Source organism: Pempheris klunzingeri, chromosome 22 (assembly GCF_042242105.1).
Source record: "Pempheris klunzingeri isolate RE-2024b chromosome 22, fPemKlu1.hap1, whole genome shotgun sequence".
NCBI classification, from domain to species: Eukaryota; Metazoa; Chordata; class Actinopteri; order Acropomatiformes; family Pempheridae; genus Pempheris; species Pempheris klunzingeri.
In genome coordinates this window covers 19939979-19959945 of record NC_092033.1, presented here as the reverse complement: position 1 = coordinate 19959945, position 19967 = coordinate 19939979, and the positions used below count along the sequence as shown (strand labels likewise).

At 43.6% G+C, this 19967-nt stretch overlaps 1 protein-coding gene across 1 annotated transcript in view; it reads right to left on the bottom strand.

Annotated features, from left to right (window-relative positions):
* Positions 1-19967, bottom strand: part of nav3 (neuron navigator 3) — a 175725-nt gene that overhangs the window by 5426 nt on the left and 150332 nt on the right. Inside the window, exons 21-34 of the mRNA XM_070854068.1 lie at positions 18629-18652; positions 16785-16808; positions 16518-16595; positions 11337-11420; positions 10194-10305; positions 9338-9486; positions 6700-6723; positions 6090-6256; positions 5782-5868; positions 4814-4967; positions 2959-3145; positions 1152-1249; positions 968-1063; positions 44-212 (exon numbers count right to left, since the gene is read on the bottom strand). Of these exons, the coding sequence (XP_070710169.1) occupies positions 44-212; positions 968-1063; positions 1152-1249; positions 2959-3145; positions 4814-4967; positions 5782-5868; positions 6090-6256; positions 6700-6723; positions 9338-9486; positions 10194-10305; positions 11337-11420; positions 16518-16595; positions 16785-16808; positions 18629-18652 (1453 nt within the window). The remainder of the gene's footprint in view (positions 1-43; positions 213-967; positions 1064-1151; positions 1250-2958; positions 3146-4813; positions 4968-5781; positions 5869-6089; positions 6257-6699; positions 6724-9337; positions 9487-10193; positions 10306-11336; positions 11421-16517; positions 16596-16784; positions 16809-18628; positions 18653-19967) is intronic.

Sequence of the window (19967 nt, the reverse complement as noted above, 5' to 3'; positions counted from 1 at the left end):
TGCTATTCTGAGACAGAACCTCCTTGTTTCCGTGCTGCCATACCTTTGAGGTTGACCTTGATGACATTGCTGTCGCCCACCAGGTAGCCGCAGGGCAGCAGCTCAGGCATTTCAGAGGTGTGGGAGCGAACCACGCCGCCCATCCTGTAGCAGACAATGCTGTCTGAGCTGAGACCCAGGCTGGTCAGCGGATCCACCCGAAACACGTACTCCTGCAGGGAGGGACGAGTAAGTGGACAGTGGGCAATGAAGAAATATAGGCTGCGAGTCTTCTTGTACAACACATCTTCAATGTGACACTGGAGCCTAGTGAGTGTGTTCATGAGTCTCACACAACAAGTTGATTAGAGCAAACATACACGAATGAGAAATAAGAACATGGTAAATAAATGAATTTACAGGGAGTGAGGGAGACAGTGTGTATGACTTCATCTTAATTCAAGCTGTGGCTCCCTCTAGTGCACCTGTCATACAGTCAGGTGTGCTGGCAAGTATTCACTTCACTTCAATTTAACTTCACAAAATTAGGCGAACCTTCCTTTAAAACTTTTCTCCGTGGCTCGGATGTGGCAAACAGAATCCAATCAATGCTGCAGTGGAATAAACAGCTTTAATAAATGACGTAGAGTGTTTGGAGAGGGTTTGTCCCATCTCAAAAAGCAGTTGAATGAACATCCAGTAATTCCTGCTAGATACCTTTTTAGAGCAGAACATGACATCATCTACACCAAACATACAAGCATCATTGAGACCACAGGGAGCCATCGTTTGGTGCGTGTGCAGCTGGTGAAAAAGTCCCTGGCTGGTTTGTGCTGGAGTGTTTGTTTGACAGCAGTGTGTGTGCTTGTGCCTGCACTTTGACTGTGGCGTGGCTTACTTATGGTGCAAAGTCACAGTGTCTGCAGTGAAGAAATACTTGTTTGTGCCTAAATAAGTGAGCTAAAGGGAGGATCTATGGCCTGTTTACCTTGAAGAGACGTCGGATAACCCCGTCCAGGACATCCCATTTGGTTTTTCCACTCACACCTATAGACCCGATGAGGTACTCCTGACTTTGTGTGCCCTGAACAGTTCATTCAAACAACAGGAGTCAGAGCAAAGGTCACAGTTGCTGGAAGTAGAGAGACATAGAAAGAAAGAAAGCTGCTAACCTTGGTGGGATTTGGCCCACTGCTGATGGTCACCACAATACGCACACTCCGGCCTTCTTTGCGTAGATTGCCCTCGTAGCTGTCATCTAGCAGAATATCTGATAACAAAGCTTTCTATTAGGAAACACAACTAACATTAACCTTTCAGAGCCTCCATAAACACTCAATCTGCCTGCTGGCCACGGACAAACACAGTAAGGACAGCTAATGGCTTTCTTCCATCTGATAATTACTTGTGTTTTCACACAAAGCCTTCTCCAGTCAGTGCGCAGAATGGAAATGTAAGAACGGCCGTGTGGTAGGAAATCAAATAGAGTACAGACATTTGTCTCACAAATGTGTGGGGACCTGACAGCTGTGGGATGAATAAATGACTTATGATTTCCATCCATTTTCAACCAAGCAATGCGTGTAAAGAAGTAGAAGAGACTGGCATTACCTCATAGCCGGATCCATTTTTTTCATTTTTCTAAATAATCATACACGTTTTACCCCTGAGCAGAAATCAAACACACTCTTTGGAGAGCTGCCATACATTCCCGCTTTATCTAGACCTGCAGTAACAGATTGTTTGTTGGAGACCACCTTTAAACACATACTGACATATTATCATCTTTTACGTTCATACGATGAACTTGTCAGCAAACAGTTGCCTATTACACATCCAATAGACGGAGCAACATCATCATTTATGAACTGGCGATCTTCGCTCGCTTTAGATCTAGTTTTGTTCTCCTGAACAGGAAAAGATGTGGCTGTTTGGATGCTACAGGCTTGGCTGTGCTCACGAGCTGGCCATGTGTGTCTGTATCTGTGCTTTGGTGCTGGACAGGGAGCATATGCTGGGCTGTAACAGCTTCCTCTGTGGAAACTGCTGAGAGTGAACCAGAACTGTAAAGAGAGAATCAGATAATATAATATTTCTCTGTGGGTTTGGCAAAGGCAGGCATGGGTTAGCATTGTTGCCTCTCTAACCTGTCTGTAGGTGTGAGTGTGAGTGTGAATGGTTGTCTCTATGCGTTGGCCCTTTGAATGACTGGCGACAGCCCCCACCCTGATGGATAAGCGGCATAGATAACGGATGGAGGGATCACTGTGAGCCAAACACACAAGTAGTGACGCCATCCATTGTTGATACAAAAATATTCATTACAGCAGCTTTAACTATGAGGGACTTCTACTAGCACAGAATAGAATATAACAAACAATACAAAGCTGCAGCAACAAATACACCCCACAGCTGTTTCTACATTGACTTATTTGCTAGATTGCTGCCACCTTTAACCTCTGACAACAACCTCACTGACAGCTCAGTCTTCATTCTCTTATTCCCAGACTCATTTTATAGAGGGAAAGGGGGCACTTTGTATTCGACTGTCTTCCCTTAGCTGAGGGCTCTGTGTTGGGCTGATAACGGCCCGTTGGCCCACTTGTCTTCCCATGCGTCACTGCTCTTGGCTCATCCAAGAGCTGTGCCTCCTATGTTAATCACAGGAGGAGTGAGAGTGACAAAACTCTTTCACCTCTCAAACGGAGCAGGCCTGGGGAGACCTTCATCATGTGTGTGTCTCGCTCCAACATGTGTTGAGGCAGGATGGAGAGAGCTAATCCAGCCTGGAGCCACAGACACAGTCCTGCCCTGAGAGCTGCTGCAGACCGTGGCTACTAAACTGGCCAAACAACATGGCACTTACTGTGCCATACACGGACGTTTAATTCTTAATAGCTGAAAAAGACCGTCCAAAAAGGCAGGTGAAAGGGTTTTGAGATGGAGGTGGCCGTGCTGCATAGCTGATACTGAACTCACCTGACATGATGGTGTCAGTGATGTTGAGGTTATTGAGTGACAGCCCCAAGGACTGACGCGAAGAGGACGAGGATGTGCTGGAGGTCTCGGAGGGCGGTCGGGCTGTCTTGACGGGCGTGGCCGTTGGTGTGGCATTACCGCTGGACTTGAGACGATCGTTCTCCGCTTTCAGCGTCTCAATTTCATTCTGTCAGTAGAATTAAATTGAACAGACAGTGCATTCAGGTGCTGTGGTTCAGTGTCCTGTTATTCTAGGTCCATATTACTGGAATTATGGGATGTAAGCAGCTTCTTGATCTTCAAGTCTCTCTTTGTTCTGACAGGGAAGTCTCAGATAAGGAGCCTTACATGATCTCCAGATCTGAGAGGAGGCTATAGGCAATCCAAATCCACAAAGATCCATTTAACCGAGACATTTATGGTGATATTCTTTGAACGTGTGCTGGTTTTAAGAATATGAAATGATGTGGCACTTCTGAACACTGTCTCTTTGCAATACTTCAATAGAAATTCTAGAAATAAATTAAATATGTGTGTTTGAAGGGAGAAACTCTTCTTTAAATTCAACTTTAATTCAACATGCACAGTTAGACAGTTCTCTCCCCCTGCTGAGGTGTGTTCACCTGCCTTTAATGAGTGCTAGTCCTGGAGGTGCAGCTGGCTCTCTGATAGCTGTGAAGCTAGTGGGCAAGTCACAGACTCTCAGAACTACACAAATAGTTGGACATTTAGGAAAATAGCTTTTTAGCTTTTGTGTTGCCTGGTAGATGAGAAGATTGAAACCATTATCAGGTCTGAATGGTTCATTTGTAATCCTGCATATGAACCCACTTAAAAGAGTGAACTGTTGCTGTCAGACTTTTTTCATGGACTAAACAAAGAGGTATAATGTGTTTATATAGAGGCGCTGCTGGGTGAGTTTTCTTACCTACTGACAAAGCCTGTCAATCTGTTTCCCTCTTTCCAGTCTTTATGCTAAGCTAAGCTAACTGGGAGCTAGCTCCAGCTACATATTTAGTGGACAGACATGAGAGGGGTATCACTCTTCTCATTTAACTTGACCTATTTCCTTCCTTCCACCACCTGTTAAAGTTCATTTTTAAGTATGAACTGTAACTTCTGGGTTGAAACAAGGCTGTAGGAGAATGAAGGCCTGAAGTCATTGAATAGCTGGTTAATAGCTACTGAGTGGTTGGTTTAGGTCAGGTATACAGATGCACAATATGAGAGCCTCTGTGTCAGTGCGTGTGTGTGTGCTAGTGTAAGGAGTGCTAGTTTGCCTTCAGCACTTGGCTGTCAACTAACCCAGTGAAGGCACTGTTAACTTTCTAACTGCCAGCTGTCGTGCTGCAGTGGCTTTAAGGACAGACACACCACTTCAGCCTAAATCAGCTTTCGTTGAAAAAACCTGTAGCACAAGTAGAGGTATGACTTTCTCCATGAGAAAATTAAAATTCATATTTTTTCAATTCATCATTCATCACTCATCCATTCTACTACAGTGCAATCTCTTTGTTATATTTGTATATACTGCACAGCTTTTTAATTCTATTTTAGATTATATTCTACTTCTATAGGCACCTGTTGTTTCACTTATCTTTGCACTGTTGTTCTTGTTCTTTGCTGCTGCAAATTTGCAAATTTCCCCAATGTGGGACAAATAAAGGTTTATCTTATCTTATCTTATCTTATCTTATCTTATCTCATCTTAAACACAGCTAAAGCCAGTCTGAATGTGACCTGTTGAAATGGGCAGCTCTGCTGTTCCTGGTGGGCCAGTGTCAAATATGAACAGATGCCCAAATGCCGATCAGCACAGGCCTGATCTGCGTCTGGCCGGCAGGTGTGACCTCACCTGCATGCGGTTCATGGCCTCTCGGATCTGGTCCAGGTGGTGGGCGGAGCTAAGCGCCTCTAGACGGATGTCTGTCAATTTAAGCTCCTTCTCCCTCAATTCATTTTTCAGCTGAAGGACGATCTCAGCCTCGGCTTCGGTGCATTCACACAGCCTGTAGCCAGGATTACACACAGGGAGGAGGAGGGGGTCACCTCAGGGGTTATACCAAACACACACAGTCTACACAGAAAACATACACACTTCAAGGAAACAAGAGCTGAAGTTCAGAGAGAGGCTGGAGGCAGGTGTTACATGAAGGTGAGAGGGGAGGCAGGACATTTGGGACAGCGAGTCCTTCCCATTTACAGCACTCCATCATTGTTTTAAGCCAAGCAATCTGGCAATCTGAGGACATGCAGTGAATTCCACAATGTGTCGCCAGCATCATGAGCAGCTGTAGTAGAGACATTACAAAGATAGTGACGGCCTTCACTGTGGGATCATGGTTCAGTTATTTTCCTAATAAACAGGCAGAGATCTAACGCACTAACTAGAGTTCGATGCTATGCTATTTAGCTAAGTGACAAGCACAAGAAGAATCTATCACACCCGTGTAGTTCACTGTATGAAACTGAAAACCTGACATGACCACATGCTGCACCCTAGAGAAAAGCACGCCAACCTATGTGACAATGACCTGATGTCCCAAGCTGATACTCACACAAGCATCTGCATGCTTTTTGCTGGTTGGCAACATGCTGTCCCTTTGACACTCAAATAGAACCAACAAGGAGGAAAATGATTACTACCTATCCTTTTCACCCTTCACTCAGCTACCCATGGCTACCTTGTATGAACTGGACCCTGAACTAGAGAGGTCACCACCTCTGACATGCCGAGGTGTTTATGGCATTAAGATGCAGATGAAATTCACACCACCCACTGCACACACACTCCCTGAGAGCACGCAACACAGTGCCTGTTACCGAGATCTGTGCTTGTAGACCACGTGACCATTTTGCTTTTTCTTTGGCATCCAAATGGGGGAGGACTTGCTATCACAAACGCATTTGCTACAGCAGGCGTGGACAGATGTTAAAGAGAAGGATGGAAAGAGAGGTCACAGATGAGGTAAAAAAGAATTAGTAAAAAGTAGAAAGAATTCAGACTTGGAGAAGGAAAAGGAACAAAGCAGTTAACTGGGTCTGGTTTTCAGTCTCTTTGTGCCGAAATGAGCAAGTATGTACAAAGATAGAGAGTTACATGTACATTATGTGTCTGTGCAAAAACTCACTCTGTGGTGGACGGCGTGGAGCGCAGCATGGCCATGCTGCCTTGCCTGTTGTCATGCTGAAGTTTGGGTGAAGACGGCAGCGAGTCCGTCATCTCGTCCATCTCGTCATGGGCCGATTGGGATTTGGTTTTCTTCTTGCTGAACGCTTGCTTGAAGGAGCTGCGTAACTAAAAGACAGATAAGACAGATACACAGGAACAAAGACGTGACTATCATCACACAACAATCTCCTCAGGCACATCAGCTCAGCTCATGAGAGATCAGTTCTGGTGACATGACATCCTGCCAGACCAGGAAGTCACTCTGTGCTGTTTCCAAGCAATGGTCACTGAGGGAGGTACAAAGCGAGGCTGTAAGTAGAGATGGAAATGAAAGGTGGAGATGGGAAGACCAGGCATTTTAAAGACCCTAAGAATTAGGGATGAACAAGCAATCAAAATGTACAAGGGAGGAGGAAAAGGAGGAGAGCGGGACAAGGGGGAGGATGGGCGTATCCATGCCGATGTTTGCAGAAAAAGAAAGACGGGGTTGCTCTGGGAGGGGCAGAGGGGGAGGAAGGATGGGGACCAACCACAGCACACATACAGAAGACACTATGGAAGCCACTGACCTGAGCCGGAATGGAATCAGCCACCTGAAGACGCAGAACACACCCAATGTTAAGCCTCACACACACACACACACACACACACACACACACTCGTGCTCACTGCCAAGAGTGATACAAGCTTACCACTTTGTTCTAAGCACAAACAGTTAGTTATGTTCAGAGCATCCTAACTGATAATAATCTGTTTATCTCTCTGTTATCTCACACCATCTTTACCTCTAGACGTTTGACACCGTCTGAAAGGGAATAGGTGTGTCTGCCACCTTAAAAACCTGCTGACTGCTTCAAAAATGCTCACAGAGAGGCACATTCTGACCTGTTAAAAGTCTAAGACATCTTAAAGCTGAGCTAATCAGGTTGACATGGTTGGGACGTCCATGTGATTTCAGTGTAAATCCTTTGAAAAGCCCCTGACATATTCCAGAATACGTCTGAGGGTATTTTTGCAAAACAAGGCCACAATGGTTGGTACTTGATTTACAAAAGTCCATCTGGGTTTGGAGTTAGGATTCACTGGGGCAAAGTTCTTATTCGGGCTCCATGCTAAGAACACAAATGTGTTTATGTGGTAGTTTAGTGCACTGTTTACAAGACGTATGGGACAGTATGAATCATGCTTCCACTTGCTCCTCCTTCAGAAGGTCACAACATTATTGAAGGACCCTCTACCTGCTCGGTGGGCCACTCTGCCTATGGAACTTTGTTAGCATGATCTGCAGCTTTCCTGCTCACTCTTCACTTAAGTCTCAGTAATCTTAGGTCTACTCTGTCCGTGTCTCCACCCCCATGTGCACCCAGGAATGAATAATTAAATGCTTCTTAAAAAAGGAACTGTTTTGCATTCATGAGGCCGACTTGAATTTTTTGGGGTGTCACTTAACATGACCGGCTAAGGTGTCACTCTCAGCGGTGAACTTTTGGGCTGTTAGCATGCATTTCATTTCAAGGGCAGGCATTTGCATTGGAGCACTGCAGCAGAAACTGGAGGATGGTTCTGGCTCTGCACTCTTTGGCTGAGACGGAACTTCTAATATGTCATCTGCCTGACTCAGGGGGCTGCAGCAAAGAGCAGCTCTCCAGCCAGGGACACTGAGCTGCTACAGCAGAGTGGAGCACAGAACAGTGAAATCAGAGACAAGGGCACAGTGCGAGGAGGGAGTTGCATGTTTGTGGGTGTGCATTTTTAGATAAGTTCACTTGTTTCGCCTCGGTTTGTGGCTATTTCTGGAGATGAATGGGAAATGGGAGATGGGTATTGCATAAAGCAAATGTCAGAGGGTCCATTGCAACCTCAAAACAAGTGAAAGTACAGCTTGTACACTTCAGCAAACTGAGCCATCAAAGAAATCCAGTGTCAGACATTTGAGACTTGAGAAGTAAAGAAGTAATCCAAAGTTAACCAAGCCCAGTTGAGTAACTGAGGGATTCAGAGCCCTAAAAAGTACTTCAACAGTAGATGCTGAGGGAAGTGAGAGTGCTTCTCCCTCTTCTGCCCAGACTTAACACAGAGATTCAAGCTGCACTTGTCTGACCTCTGGGCAGCTGCCATCCTGGTTTAAAGCTGAACTCCAGTATGCATCATGTTAGTGGCCACTTTGCTGTTTTCCAACCTCTTCGGCATGCTGTTGTGAATGAAATTCAAAGTGCATTTCAAACAATAATTGCAGGCAGTTTGACTCTGCTCGACCCTCACCTCTGGATGGTACCTCAGCCTCTCAGCTGACACCATCTCAGCACTGTCACCCAGAAATGGGGATATGATGGCACACTGAGATGTCGTTAAGCAAGAGGTGACTAAGATTTTAGGATTTTGCACATGACCTATGGGAATCCAAACACTCTCTGACCCCAACACATTTTTGAATTGTTAAGGTCAGTGGTGGCTGGGCTATTCACAGGCTGACTCACTTGCACAGCCTCACAAACACCCACTGAAACACCAGTTTCACAAGGGATGAAATGATATTTCATGGCAGTAAAAGCATGTTGCCTCTCTGTCCATCCCCGCCCAACACGAACCCCAACAGAAAGCCGCCTACCTCCGAGCCTGGTTCTGTTTGAGGTTTCTTCTTAAAGGGGAGTTTTTCCTGTCACCGTTGCCTAATATAATATCTGATGCTGCTCATGTGGGGATTCTTGAATCCTTAATCTTGAATTCAGGCTGATTTTGAAGCTCTCTCAGTGGATGTATCAATACAATATGCTTCATTTTAGAGATCCACAAAATGCTTCATCTATTCAAAGAAGACATTTAATCTTTTAACGCAGGTATATGAAATATAGACTAGTTTAACTACTACTGAATAATTCATATGTTTTTGAATTAGGAGTCTTTCACCAACAAATCCACCTCCTAAACAATGACTAGAAAACTACATGTAAAAAAATAAGGCTTCTGATGTCTGCTTCAACTGAAAGGAGAGGTTTTACATGCAGACATCTGAGCTGCATAACCATTAGGTACACTGAAATTCCATTCAAAACCTAAGTTGTTGAAGTTGTCGATGAGTTCTTCACAGCATTATGTTTATTGATGGGAGTGACCAACATTTTGCCTTTTATATTTTCTGGCCTTTTGTGCAGAAGACCAGCTAAGCCTTTTTTGTTTGATTTTAGGACTCTGCAGCTTTTGTCTTACAATACTGGCAGTTTCTCTACCTACCCAGCTCTTCTTCTTCTTCTTTTTGTCTTCGGCATCCTTGCCAAGACTGCCCATGCTAGAATGACTGGCTGCGCTGTTGATACTGGACATACTCTCTGACGAGTGCTGCCGTCTAATCCGCAGGTCTGGAAATGACAGAAAAATCTTAGTGCACTGAAAAGATAAGGCACACCTATATTGCTTATCCATGTGCCAAAATGTTCCATGGGCTAATTTTTTCTTTAAATTTTAAATCTTTCAAAGGTCAGTCCTGGTTAATTTGACAACGTCCAAGGTTACTGGTGGTGTAAGATGCTGAAGTTCACTAGTTTCTCAGAAATGCAGAGCTTTTGCAGTGCAACCAAACAACTCACATTATTTCCATGAAGAAATATGGAAAAAAATACCACTATACTAATGTGTGACTCCTTCACAGTAAAAGCCATGTTTTGCTAGTTAAACACAGCAACGCAGCAGGAGGAAATGTTGGGTTTAAGTTAGATAAATAGAATCAAAATTATAGTGTGATTTCATGGAAAGCTGACGAATTACAGCTGTTCTACATTGGAGTCAGCTCGGGTTGGAAACCTTAAGCAGGTATGATCGGATACTTGAAAAGGTCATTTCACAAAATTGATTACACATCTGATTCAGTTTGTTTCAAGGAAAATCAAGGAAAACTGCCCTATACAACACAAACAACAAAGTATTAGAGGTTCAACTCCCTCTGGGGCTAATCACACTAAAAAATGCATCCACACATGGAACAGTAAGGCATTTAAAGCCCCCTCAAAGCATCAGATGATTTGACAGGGGTTTGGTCCAACATCCCCTGCTGGTTACTCTTTATTACCTTTGTGTACGTGGTCAGGGCCGTTGAGGGCCACCTGGATGGCTGTCTGGGCATCGGTGTTCTGGGTCTTCAGTGTCTCGATTGTCTCTCTCAACTCAGCCAGCTCAGACTCCTGTAGAGAGAGAATTTTTATACTGAGGAGGATGCACCAACATTATTTTCTTCTTTTGGTCAAATATGTGGATCGGCACAAGAGCTGAATCACTGGAAACAAATTACAGTTGGCATGGCCATGGCTTTTGGTGGAAGGGAATATGAGGCCAAAATGAAGGGAGACTATTTTGAGAAGATAGCAGTTTCCCAGTGGATTTGCTCCAACCCTAGCACCACCTGCTTAGAATAAAAAAAGCTCTTCTTTATTGAACCAGCACAATCAGATAGAGAGAGTCTCCTATTCTACTGTGCCCGAACCCCCACGAGGACTGCAGATAGGGCTTCTGCTTTAATTAAAAGTTGGGACGGCCTTGTTAACAAAGACATCCCACTAGATCCCATTCTGTTTTAATTTATAGGGGCTTAAAAAGCTGCAAGGACTCACCAGCACTCTGTCTGTGTGTTGAGGGCAGGTGGGGGGTTTGGGGAGGTAGTAAATAGAGGGTAGTATTCATAATTTGTGCAGAGGGATATATCATTGCTGCTGTTTGATCAGCGCTTCAGTGCCATTAAAGCTCTACTGACTCCTCCTGTCATCTTGTAAGAAAATGATGTTGAAAATTAGATGTGGTAGCAGACAAATGTTGGAAGATTCCTGGAGAACACACTGGTTTTAAATTGGTTTTTGGGCCTTAGGTTCATGAAGTATCCTGAAGCCATGCATGCCTGTGCAAAAGTAGACACACTGTAAAACAAAAAGATTTGTAGTTTAAGCAAGTCAAACAACTTTGGTCAAGGTTAGGGGTAAAGTTAGGGAAACATTCAGGCAACAACTAAGAAAATCCTTCAGTGAAAATGGAAACTTCAATGGGAAACCTTTCACACAAGTTAGGAACTGAACCTTGAATATAAAGATGTCTATTAATCCGCAACAGCCGACCTCCACACTTTCCACTGCACTATTTCAATGCTACTAATCATTTCTCCTCCCTGTAATCCATTTGCCTTTGAGTTCACATACAGGAAGTTTCAAATTCAGGACTCTTGTACCTTTTGTTCAGCAGTCATGGTGAGGCTTTGCAGGCGGCAGGTCATGTTACTCAGGCTCTTCTCAAAGGCTGCCACCAGGTGAGCCTGCAGACACATAGAGAGAGATAAATAAAAAATCTATGAAAACTAGATTCAAAATGCATGTAAAATACTGTTTTATTCTGTTTACAACATAAAAACAAGAAATCCTCCAAGATGTGTGTGCTCTGTCAAAATGTACAGTACAATAAACACAAATGATCTCTGGCCTACATTGAAATCAATATTCATGTTTAATGTTTTGAAAGAAAAGTCGTCCCTTGAAGAACAAGCCTCTACAGAGAACTAAAATGTTGGTCTGCTGGCTGGTGCCGATGGCTTTGAACAGAGTTTTTGCGTGAGCCAAAGATGACTGAGGACCAAAGTTTGTGGGATGGCTCTGACTGTGCTCTAATGAGGAGGTTCCCACTACCCCATAAAGACCTGCTGCTGGGATATCTAGCTTTACAAAAGCCCTTCACTTTTGTGTCACTCTAAGATTTGAAGAGCAAGTTGTTCTGAACGGTTAATTTGAGCTGGGAGTCTGTGAATTAACCGTCATGCATTTGAGCCAGCTCCAAAAACATGTTTGTGGACTGTTAGCTCTGAGGAAACACTGAGCACTGAGAAAGAGATCACAGAGACATACAGAACAAAAAGGGGCTGCCCCCCCTCAATTCATCTGTTACTCGTAGGCGCAAAGGTGACATGCTGAAGGATGGCAAATGTTTTGAACATCATGCCATCTGCTCTGCTGGACCTGTGCTTAGTGTGTATGTGTGTGTGTTTTGAATATATGTTTATGTGTGTCTGGTGAAGCCTTATGTTCAAGGTTGTGTGTTCTTGTGCAAATCTGTGTGTGTGTGTGTGTGTGTGTACTGCCAGCTCATCCTCCTATCCTTAGCCAGAGACCCTGAGACACCTGTCAGGCCTGGTGTGTCACAGAGAGGTGGGCAGTAAGCCCAGACAGATCACACAATCTCTGCTTTACACACACACACACACACACACACACACAGTAGCACCCTGTCCTGCCTCCTCCACTCCGTGTCCCTGGCTGAATCAGCAAAGGTCTTGACCTTCAGAAATGCCAACTGTTATCATCTCTCCAACTCCACGTCTCTTCCCCCTTTCCCCCCCGTACGAGGTGCTGGTCAGACAGTAACGCATCCCACTGCTCATCCATCTGTCCTGTTCCTGGGGCCCAGCCCAGGTGGCCACACAGTCCTCCTGGGGTCTAGGGTACAGGTTGAGGGTAGGCCAAACCAGTGAACTGGACGAGGAAATAAAAGGATGGAGATGGGGGGGAGGACTGTTTCCACCACCAGCAGGAAGCATTTGTTCTTACTTAATCCCTCTGACAGGACGTTGGCTTTACTAATTCATTTTGATCAAATACAACCAAAACAAGCACTCAGTTCATTAAAATGACTGCTGTGGAGTGTACTTCATCTAACAAGACAAAGCAGCAGCAAATCTATTTTTCATGTGAGAGTCATTTTGGATGAAAGTATGCAGAGGGCAGTGACACACATGTAGTGCTTCATTTAAACTCCAAATTGAATTCCTAATGATCATAGTAATTATGTCAAGATTACACGTCTCACGTCAAATTAAGATAATAATGTCTTTTTCTACGTTTTTGTTATTTTCTACATTGGAATTATGTAGTAAAGTTCCCAGAGGTTCTGAGCACTTGTTGGCTGCTTTTCCTTCACTCAGAGGTCCAACTCATCCCAAACCATCTCAGTTGGGTTTATGTCAGGTGATTGTGAAGGCCAGGTCATCTGACGCAGCACTCCATCACTCTCCTACCTCGTCAAAAAGCCCTTACATATCCTGGAGGAGTGTTTGGGCTCATTGTCCTGTTGTCCCACTAAGCACAAGCCAGATGGGATGGCAAGTCACTGCAGAATGCTGTGGTAGCCTGACTGGTGTGCCTTGAATTTTCAATAAAACACCAACAGTGTCACCAGTAAAGCCCCCCCACACCATCACACCTCTCCCTCTGTGCTTCATGGTGGGAACCACACATCCTTTCCTGGGAGGTCCTCATGAGAGCCAGTTTGATCATAGTGTTTGATGGTTTTCACGACTGCACTTGAGGATTCAAGAACGAATGCTCTTGAATGCACTTCAATGCATTCAAAGTTCTTGAAATGTTCTGGATTGACTGACCTTCATGTCTTTGATTAGTGATGGACTGTCATTTCTCCTTTCTTAGCTGAGTGGTTCTTGCCATAATATGGATTAGTAGTAGTCTAATAGGGCTGTTCACTGTATACAACCGATGGTCTCAAACACATTAAGAAGGCAAGAAATTCACCAATTAACTCTTGATAAGTCACACGTGTTGATTGAAAACCATCCAGGTGACGACCTCATGAAGCTGACTGAGAGAAAGTCACGAGTGTGTAAAGCTGTCATCAAAGGAAAAGGTGGCTACTACTACTAATCTGAAATATTAAACATATTCACCTTTTTGTTTACTTCATAATTCCATGTGTTCCTTCATAGTTTTGATGTCTTCAATATTAAACATTTGACTGTACATATAAATCATATCATCATCTTACCTCAACCCCAACCCCTTGAGTTTTGGTTTGCAAAAATCGACATTTAGATGCTTGAAACCCTTTCTAAAACTACAAGGTCACATATGCATTAATTTGAAGTCAGAAACAAAGTGAAGGGACTTGTGAGTATCCACATCGTGACAGAGATGTATCAAAGAATAAATGATGAAGGAATCAGTTACATAGCATGACATTAAGGAACCAACATGGCAACAAAATACTGTTCTTCCTGAAAGGTATTTATCAGTGTTGGGAAACTTTGAAAATCCCAGACTTTCTCTCTCTCTATTTGCACATCACAGCATAAATCTGTAAGGATGGGTTCTTAAGTATTAAGCCATGTATGTTTACATGACCTTACTGTTAGTGTTTAGCCAAATATCTAATGATGTGTAGGTGCCTGTACAAGTGCATGTATTTCTACATGTATTCAAGAACATAAATGATTAGTCAATGCCACATTGACTGTCTACTTTTGGGCGGTGGGTGGAGGACATGTAAGGACAGTTCCATAGAGACCCAGTCCCTACTGGGAGGATAAGACCAGCTTATATCAGCAGCAGCCCACAGCAGTGTCATGCAGATGCAATGTAATGTAGCTCCAGTACAACACAGCAACACATTTGATTTAAAATCCCAAACCTCCCCTAAGCCTTGGCACAGGGTGGGCATGAGACTGGCAGCCTTTTCCACTGCTGTTAAGGGCTACTCTATATCGACAACACGTGGCGACACACTGGAGTCTTTTCTAGAGCCTGTATCTTGGATTATCTCACTTTTTAAGAAACTTTCTACATAAACAGTTATAAAATGTATGCAAAGTGTAAATTAGTGCTCCCACCGGCCTTCCTCAAAAAGCTCTTGAATGTTGTTGCAGAGTTACACCATCTCTTCTTCCCTTGTTGCAGGATGATGAAAATGCTGCCAGTAGCTTTGGAAACCAGCATGTATGAAACTCTGCACATATGATGCTGCATCAGCAGGCTTTTATTTCACTCGAGCCACGTTAAAGTGTAAAGAAACCGTGAGAGCTCTCTGCAGTCATGTAAAACGCAACACACAGTGACACAGTGACAGGATTTCATGTTGACACCACTGACAGCCACTTGTCTTTTCTTTACTGAAAGGCTCTAAAGTGACGCGGTCACATGTTGTGAAGCCTGTAAATGTACCGCACTGTGAAGTCCAGCCAGAGCCCAACACACACCAGTGCATTTAGCAGTGTTGGGAAATTACTTAAAAAAAATCAACTACTCATTGAAAAAGTTATTACATTACTTAACTCAGTCCCCAGCAGCAAAAGTAATTTGCTACATGTGTAGGCTTATCATTAGCTAATGATGGCTAATGCTAGTTAAAAGTCACAACATGTAAATTAGACAACATTGAAATGACCAGCAGTCACATTTCTCTTCTTTTGGTAGAGGTTAACTGCCTCTTTACACCTTGTGCCCTTACACTAAGCAAACATGTATCCAATTGGTTGAACACCAACTGATAGCTTGGTCACACATTTGGGAGCGTTGTGCTGGTGGTGGCTAAATCTGCCTGGAGTCACTAGCCTCCAGAAGACATGAGGAATGGGCCTCACTTTGTTCTAAATCCCATGCCCCCACATTTTTCATTTTCCAACTTCAGCCGCAACAGATTCTGACTCAATCATTTATCAGATTTCTGGAGACACCAAACATTTACAGCTGTTTTCACATGTGCAGTAGTACTCCCAAACACATGCAACCAGAGTTTGATAAGTAAAATCAGTGCAGGTCCCCTTTAACTGAACTGAACAGTGAATTCTTACACTGGGACGACACTGAAAATGTGACGTTACAGTACAGCTGTGAGATTTACCACCAAGTCATTACAATGACCAACCAAACATAAAGTCTGACTGTCCCTACACAGGTCCATCACCAGTCATGTCTTCTTTCTCCATTCACTAAGTTTTCCTGCAGTTTAACCTTCGGTTTCAGCTTCACACAACTTTGTGATCAAAGCATCGGGCCAAAGCAAAGACCCCGTCTGCCTCCATGCTCGATCAGGCACTTGACATTGGGGATTGGGGGGGGGGGTTCTGAGCCGAGTTTGTCTAGTTTATCTATCTGTTTCCCAGCACAAAGAAAGCGCCGTCTGGGGGTTGGAGGGCTCTGTATCTTACTCTGTTTCACCCACACATGACGCACTGGAGTCTAGATTCACTTATCCTCATCCCTCTGTTCTCTTTCTGCGCCCGTCTATCTCCATTTGATTCTCCTTGCTTGGATAAATTTGGGAGGGGCTCCCGTTCTCGCTTAAACTTCACCGACAGACATAAACAAAGAAACAATCCTTGCCGTAGACACACAGAAGAAAACATCCCATCTAAGGAAAAGCTCACAAAACACACACACACACCAACAAAATGAAACAGGCAAAAGCCTAAATACATGCGCAGTGGCTTCAAACACACTCAGAGAAAAGGAATTAGTGGGTGTCTCAAAGATTTATATTCCTTCCAGAGCTCTGATAGGCAATGCTTCCCATAAAAGCTCTCTGACAGCAGATTATCATGCAAATGAGCTGGCTCTTTTGGAGTAAACAAACTCACATTGGCAGACAGCTGAGACGTCAGGGTCGCCACCTTCTCCTGAGAGGCGTCCAGCTCCCTGCGCAGCTTCCTGATTTGCTGGTTGGGGAACAAGATACAGATGTAAATGTATAGTCACTGCTTCTGAAAAAGCACAAGACTGATTGTATGCAAAGATGCGCTTAACTTGCAAGTGTTGATAAGTTTGATGTAAACTGTGTGCAGTTACATGGTAATAGTGCGTGGACAGACACTGGGGTGAAATGTGAACACAGTGTGGGTGATTACCGTGGAATTTTGGACTGTTTGGCCCTTGATTGAAAAGAGAAGAGTAAAAATTAACACTCCCTCAAACAACATGTAGTGATGTGGCTGAGAGAAAGAGGTTATCACAGCACTGCTTCTCTCATGGTGACACTTTGAAACAACAGATACAGGGAAGTATTCCTGACCTGGGTCAAATAGCATTTGCATATACCTGATATTGTTTCTTATATGAGTGTCAGATGTGTCAGTTTACCGACACAAGGCCAAGAAAGGAAAGGAACAGGGAAGGTTGGCCTCTGTCACACTGAGCATCTCCATGCTTAGCTCTGTCATGGCTGCCTGGCTTTGGACAGAATCCACGTTTCTGCAGTATGGAGTCAGTACGTGGCTCACTTGTGTCTGTTCAGCTGAAGGTCTGAATGGTAACACTGCTGCAAATCTTCATAGACTGCCTACATACAAAGCCCGCTGTCTCTGGCAGGTAAAATTACCCCTTAGGTAAGGTAAAATAAGACTATCCCACCCTTCTCATGATTTATTTGCAGACTATCAGCTTTTTGCCATCAAACTGAAGATTTGGAGTCCCACAGGCTCAGCTGAACAGACTGCAGAGGAGCTCTTGTGCTCCTCAGTCTCAGACTTTGGGTCGGCACTGATGCCATTTACTGCTAATGTCTGCTGGGATGTATGACTGTAGTATTTGTTTGTTGTTTGGTCAAAAGTTGTGTTTTGTTATGTCTTTGAAACAGTGAACATCTCTGGACGCAAGAATATTCTGATAATCAAGCGAAATCAAATATGACAAAGGACAGATATCCCTCTTGTTCTAAGTCATTTCATTAGATTAGATTTAGATTTTTACTCTGTTGAGAATTTTCAAAAAACATCAGTCCAGTCCTTTTAATCTAAAAGTCTTTGATTGTTGTTTCTCATCACCATGCCAACGCTGCTCAGCCAAGTCGCAAATGTCTAAAGTCAGACAGATTCAGGTCATCCTCCTGTCTCAGGGTCTGAAAGCAGACAGCATCAAATGTGAGTCTGATTCGAAGGAGGAAGAAGGAGAATTGCCTGTAGTCCATGACTGTCTGTATGAGAGCTAACACTAGCCTCCACCCCTCTGGCAGGGGCTTAGTGAACATCACAGGGTATTTGCCCTTACTGTTTGATCCAAGCTTGAGCTTAAAGCACTAACTAGAGAAAAGGGAACAAAAAGCAACAGATATGTAAAAATATCTGGAGAATCACTGTGACAAACTGAGGAGGACACCAGACAAACACATGCACAGGGCAGCGCATGCATCACAGATGTGTAGAGGAAGTTTTCATGATATCTAGGCTGTGAAGCACAGGAACGCTGTCTGGTGATTTATTATCAAGATACTGATAATCTAAGGCAGACATGTCAAACTCAAGGCCAATTAGATACAAGATACAATTATATACGTCCCGCGAGATAATTCATGTGACTATTAAGTATACTGGATAAAATATATATTATTATATTATATATTATAATAAAATAGTCACTTTTAGACTCTTCACTAAATGCTGAGCCTGTTTGGCCCCCTGATGCTCAATCATAGGCCACATTTAGTGGAACAAATATCACTATGTGTGCTGTGACTGAAGTGTGAATATAGTAGCAGTACAACAGAAAGACACACAAATGTGACGACACACAGAAACAAACCCGGGCAGCAAACATGCGAGAGACGTGGACGTTGTTGATGTGAATTCCACAAGAAAACCAGGCAAATGAAACAAATGTCTGTCTGCTGTAAATGTTTTTAACTGCATGGATGTGAAGCAGGAAGGTGCTACAAAGAAGCAGACATGCAGATACACAAATTGTTAGCCTCCCTTACCTCTGAGTGGGCTTTCTCCTCCGTCTGCAAGGAAGTTCATTAAAACAGACATTATTGGCTCTGTCGTTTGTGTTCAATCAAGCATCTCTTAAAATGAATTAGACTGTACAACATGAGAAGCATTTCTAAGGCCAGAAATGAAGACATGGTCAACAACAGAATACATTGATTTGAGATTAAAGCGACATAAAATATCACCAGTGTTGAAGAAGACAAATTCAGACAGAAATTAAAATTGGATTTTGATAAGCACAAAACAAAGAAATGAAGTAAACCTGAGGGAAAAGGTTGTCAACAAAGCTCTTAGGAGGTGGAGGTGACTGCTAATCAATCCTTCCCTAAAACTAATCTGCTGCCTCACTGAATGTGAACACTGGAATGCTGCCGGAGCTACTAGAAAGCCGACAGCGAAGTCAGAGGCATGCAGCCACAGAAAATGATCTTTTGGTTTGACAGAGACAGGAAGGACAGCCTTTCTATGAAGTTTCATTTCAAACTGCATCACTTTGACCTCAGTCTCTACTGTCCCATTTATCACCAGATTCAACTTGAACCTGTTGAGCCCTAGCCTTTATTTTGGGCCTCTGCTCGAAAAATTACAATGCCGAAAGTTAATAGGTCTACAACCACAAGGTCTATTTATATAATAGCGCAACACAGCAAAGGTAAGACATCATTTATGGTTATGGCGTCATAAAACTGGGTTGAATTTTTGCTGTTCTCTGGCTGTTAGCTTGCTGAGTGTTGGTGGTATAGCGACACGGAGCAGTTTCTGGAATGTTTGGAGTCTCCGCTTTCATACGACACCTTGTTTGTGTGTCTACCATGAAGCTACATACAGATAGCGGCGAAAATTTTTTGATACGTGGAGCAATGATGATTTTCACATGTGGTCGTTAGTTTGCTTGGTGTTCCAGTTGTTTGGTTTAGGTAAAAATGGTTCACATGAGCTTGTAGCCGAGTGCGTCCTGTTTAATTTGATGTGCAACATGCATATGTTGGTACATGATGAGTGGACTGCTGGCCGCTGTGTTTTAAAAGACTTACCTGCAGAGCCCAACTGGGCTTCGCTCAGGTTCAGCAAGTTAAATCTGTCATAGCAGAGACCCTCTTATCCACTAAACTTACACCAACACTCAGTGCTCAAAGATAAAATCTAACTGCTGTTTGGTGCTAGGCAGGTGGTGTATCACAGCTTTTTCACAGAGCCCAGCTGCCTGCTGAGTCTGGAAACAACACTGATGAGACGGCTGAGATTCAACCTAAACAATGAAGTGCCAGGTTGGAAAACCAAAACAATATGCACAAAGAGGCTAAAAGACTCTTCAGAGATGACTGG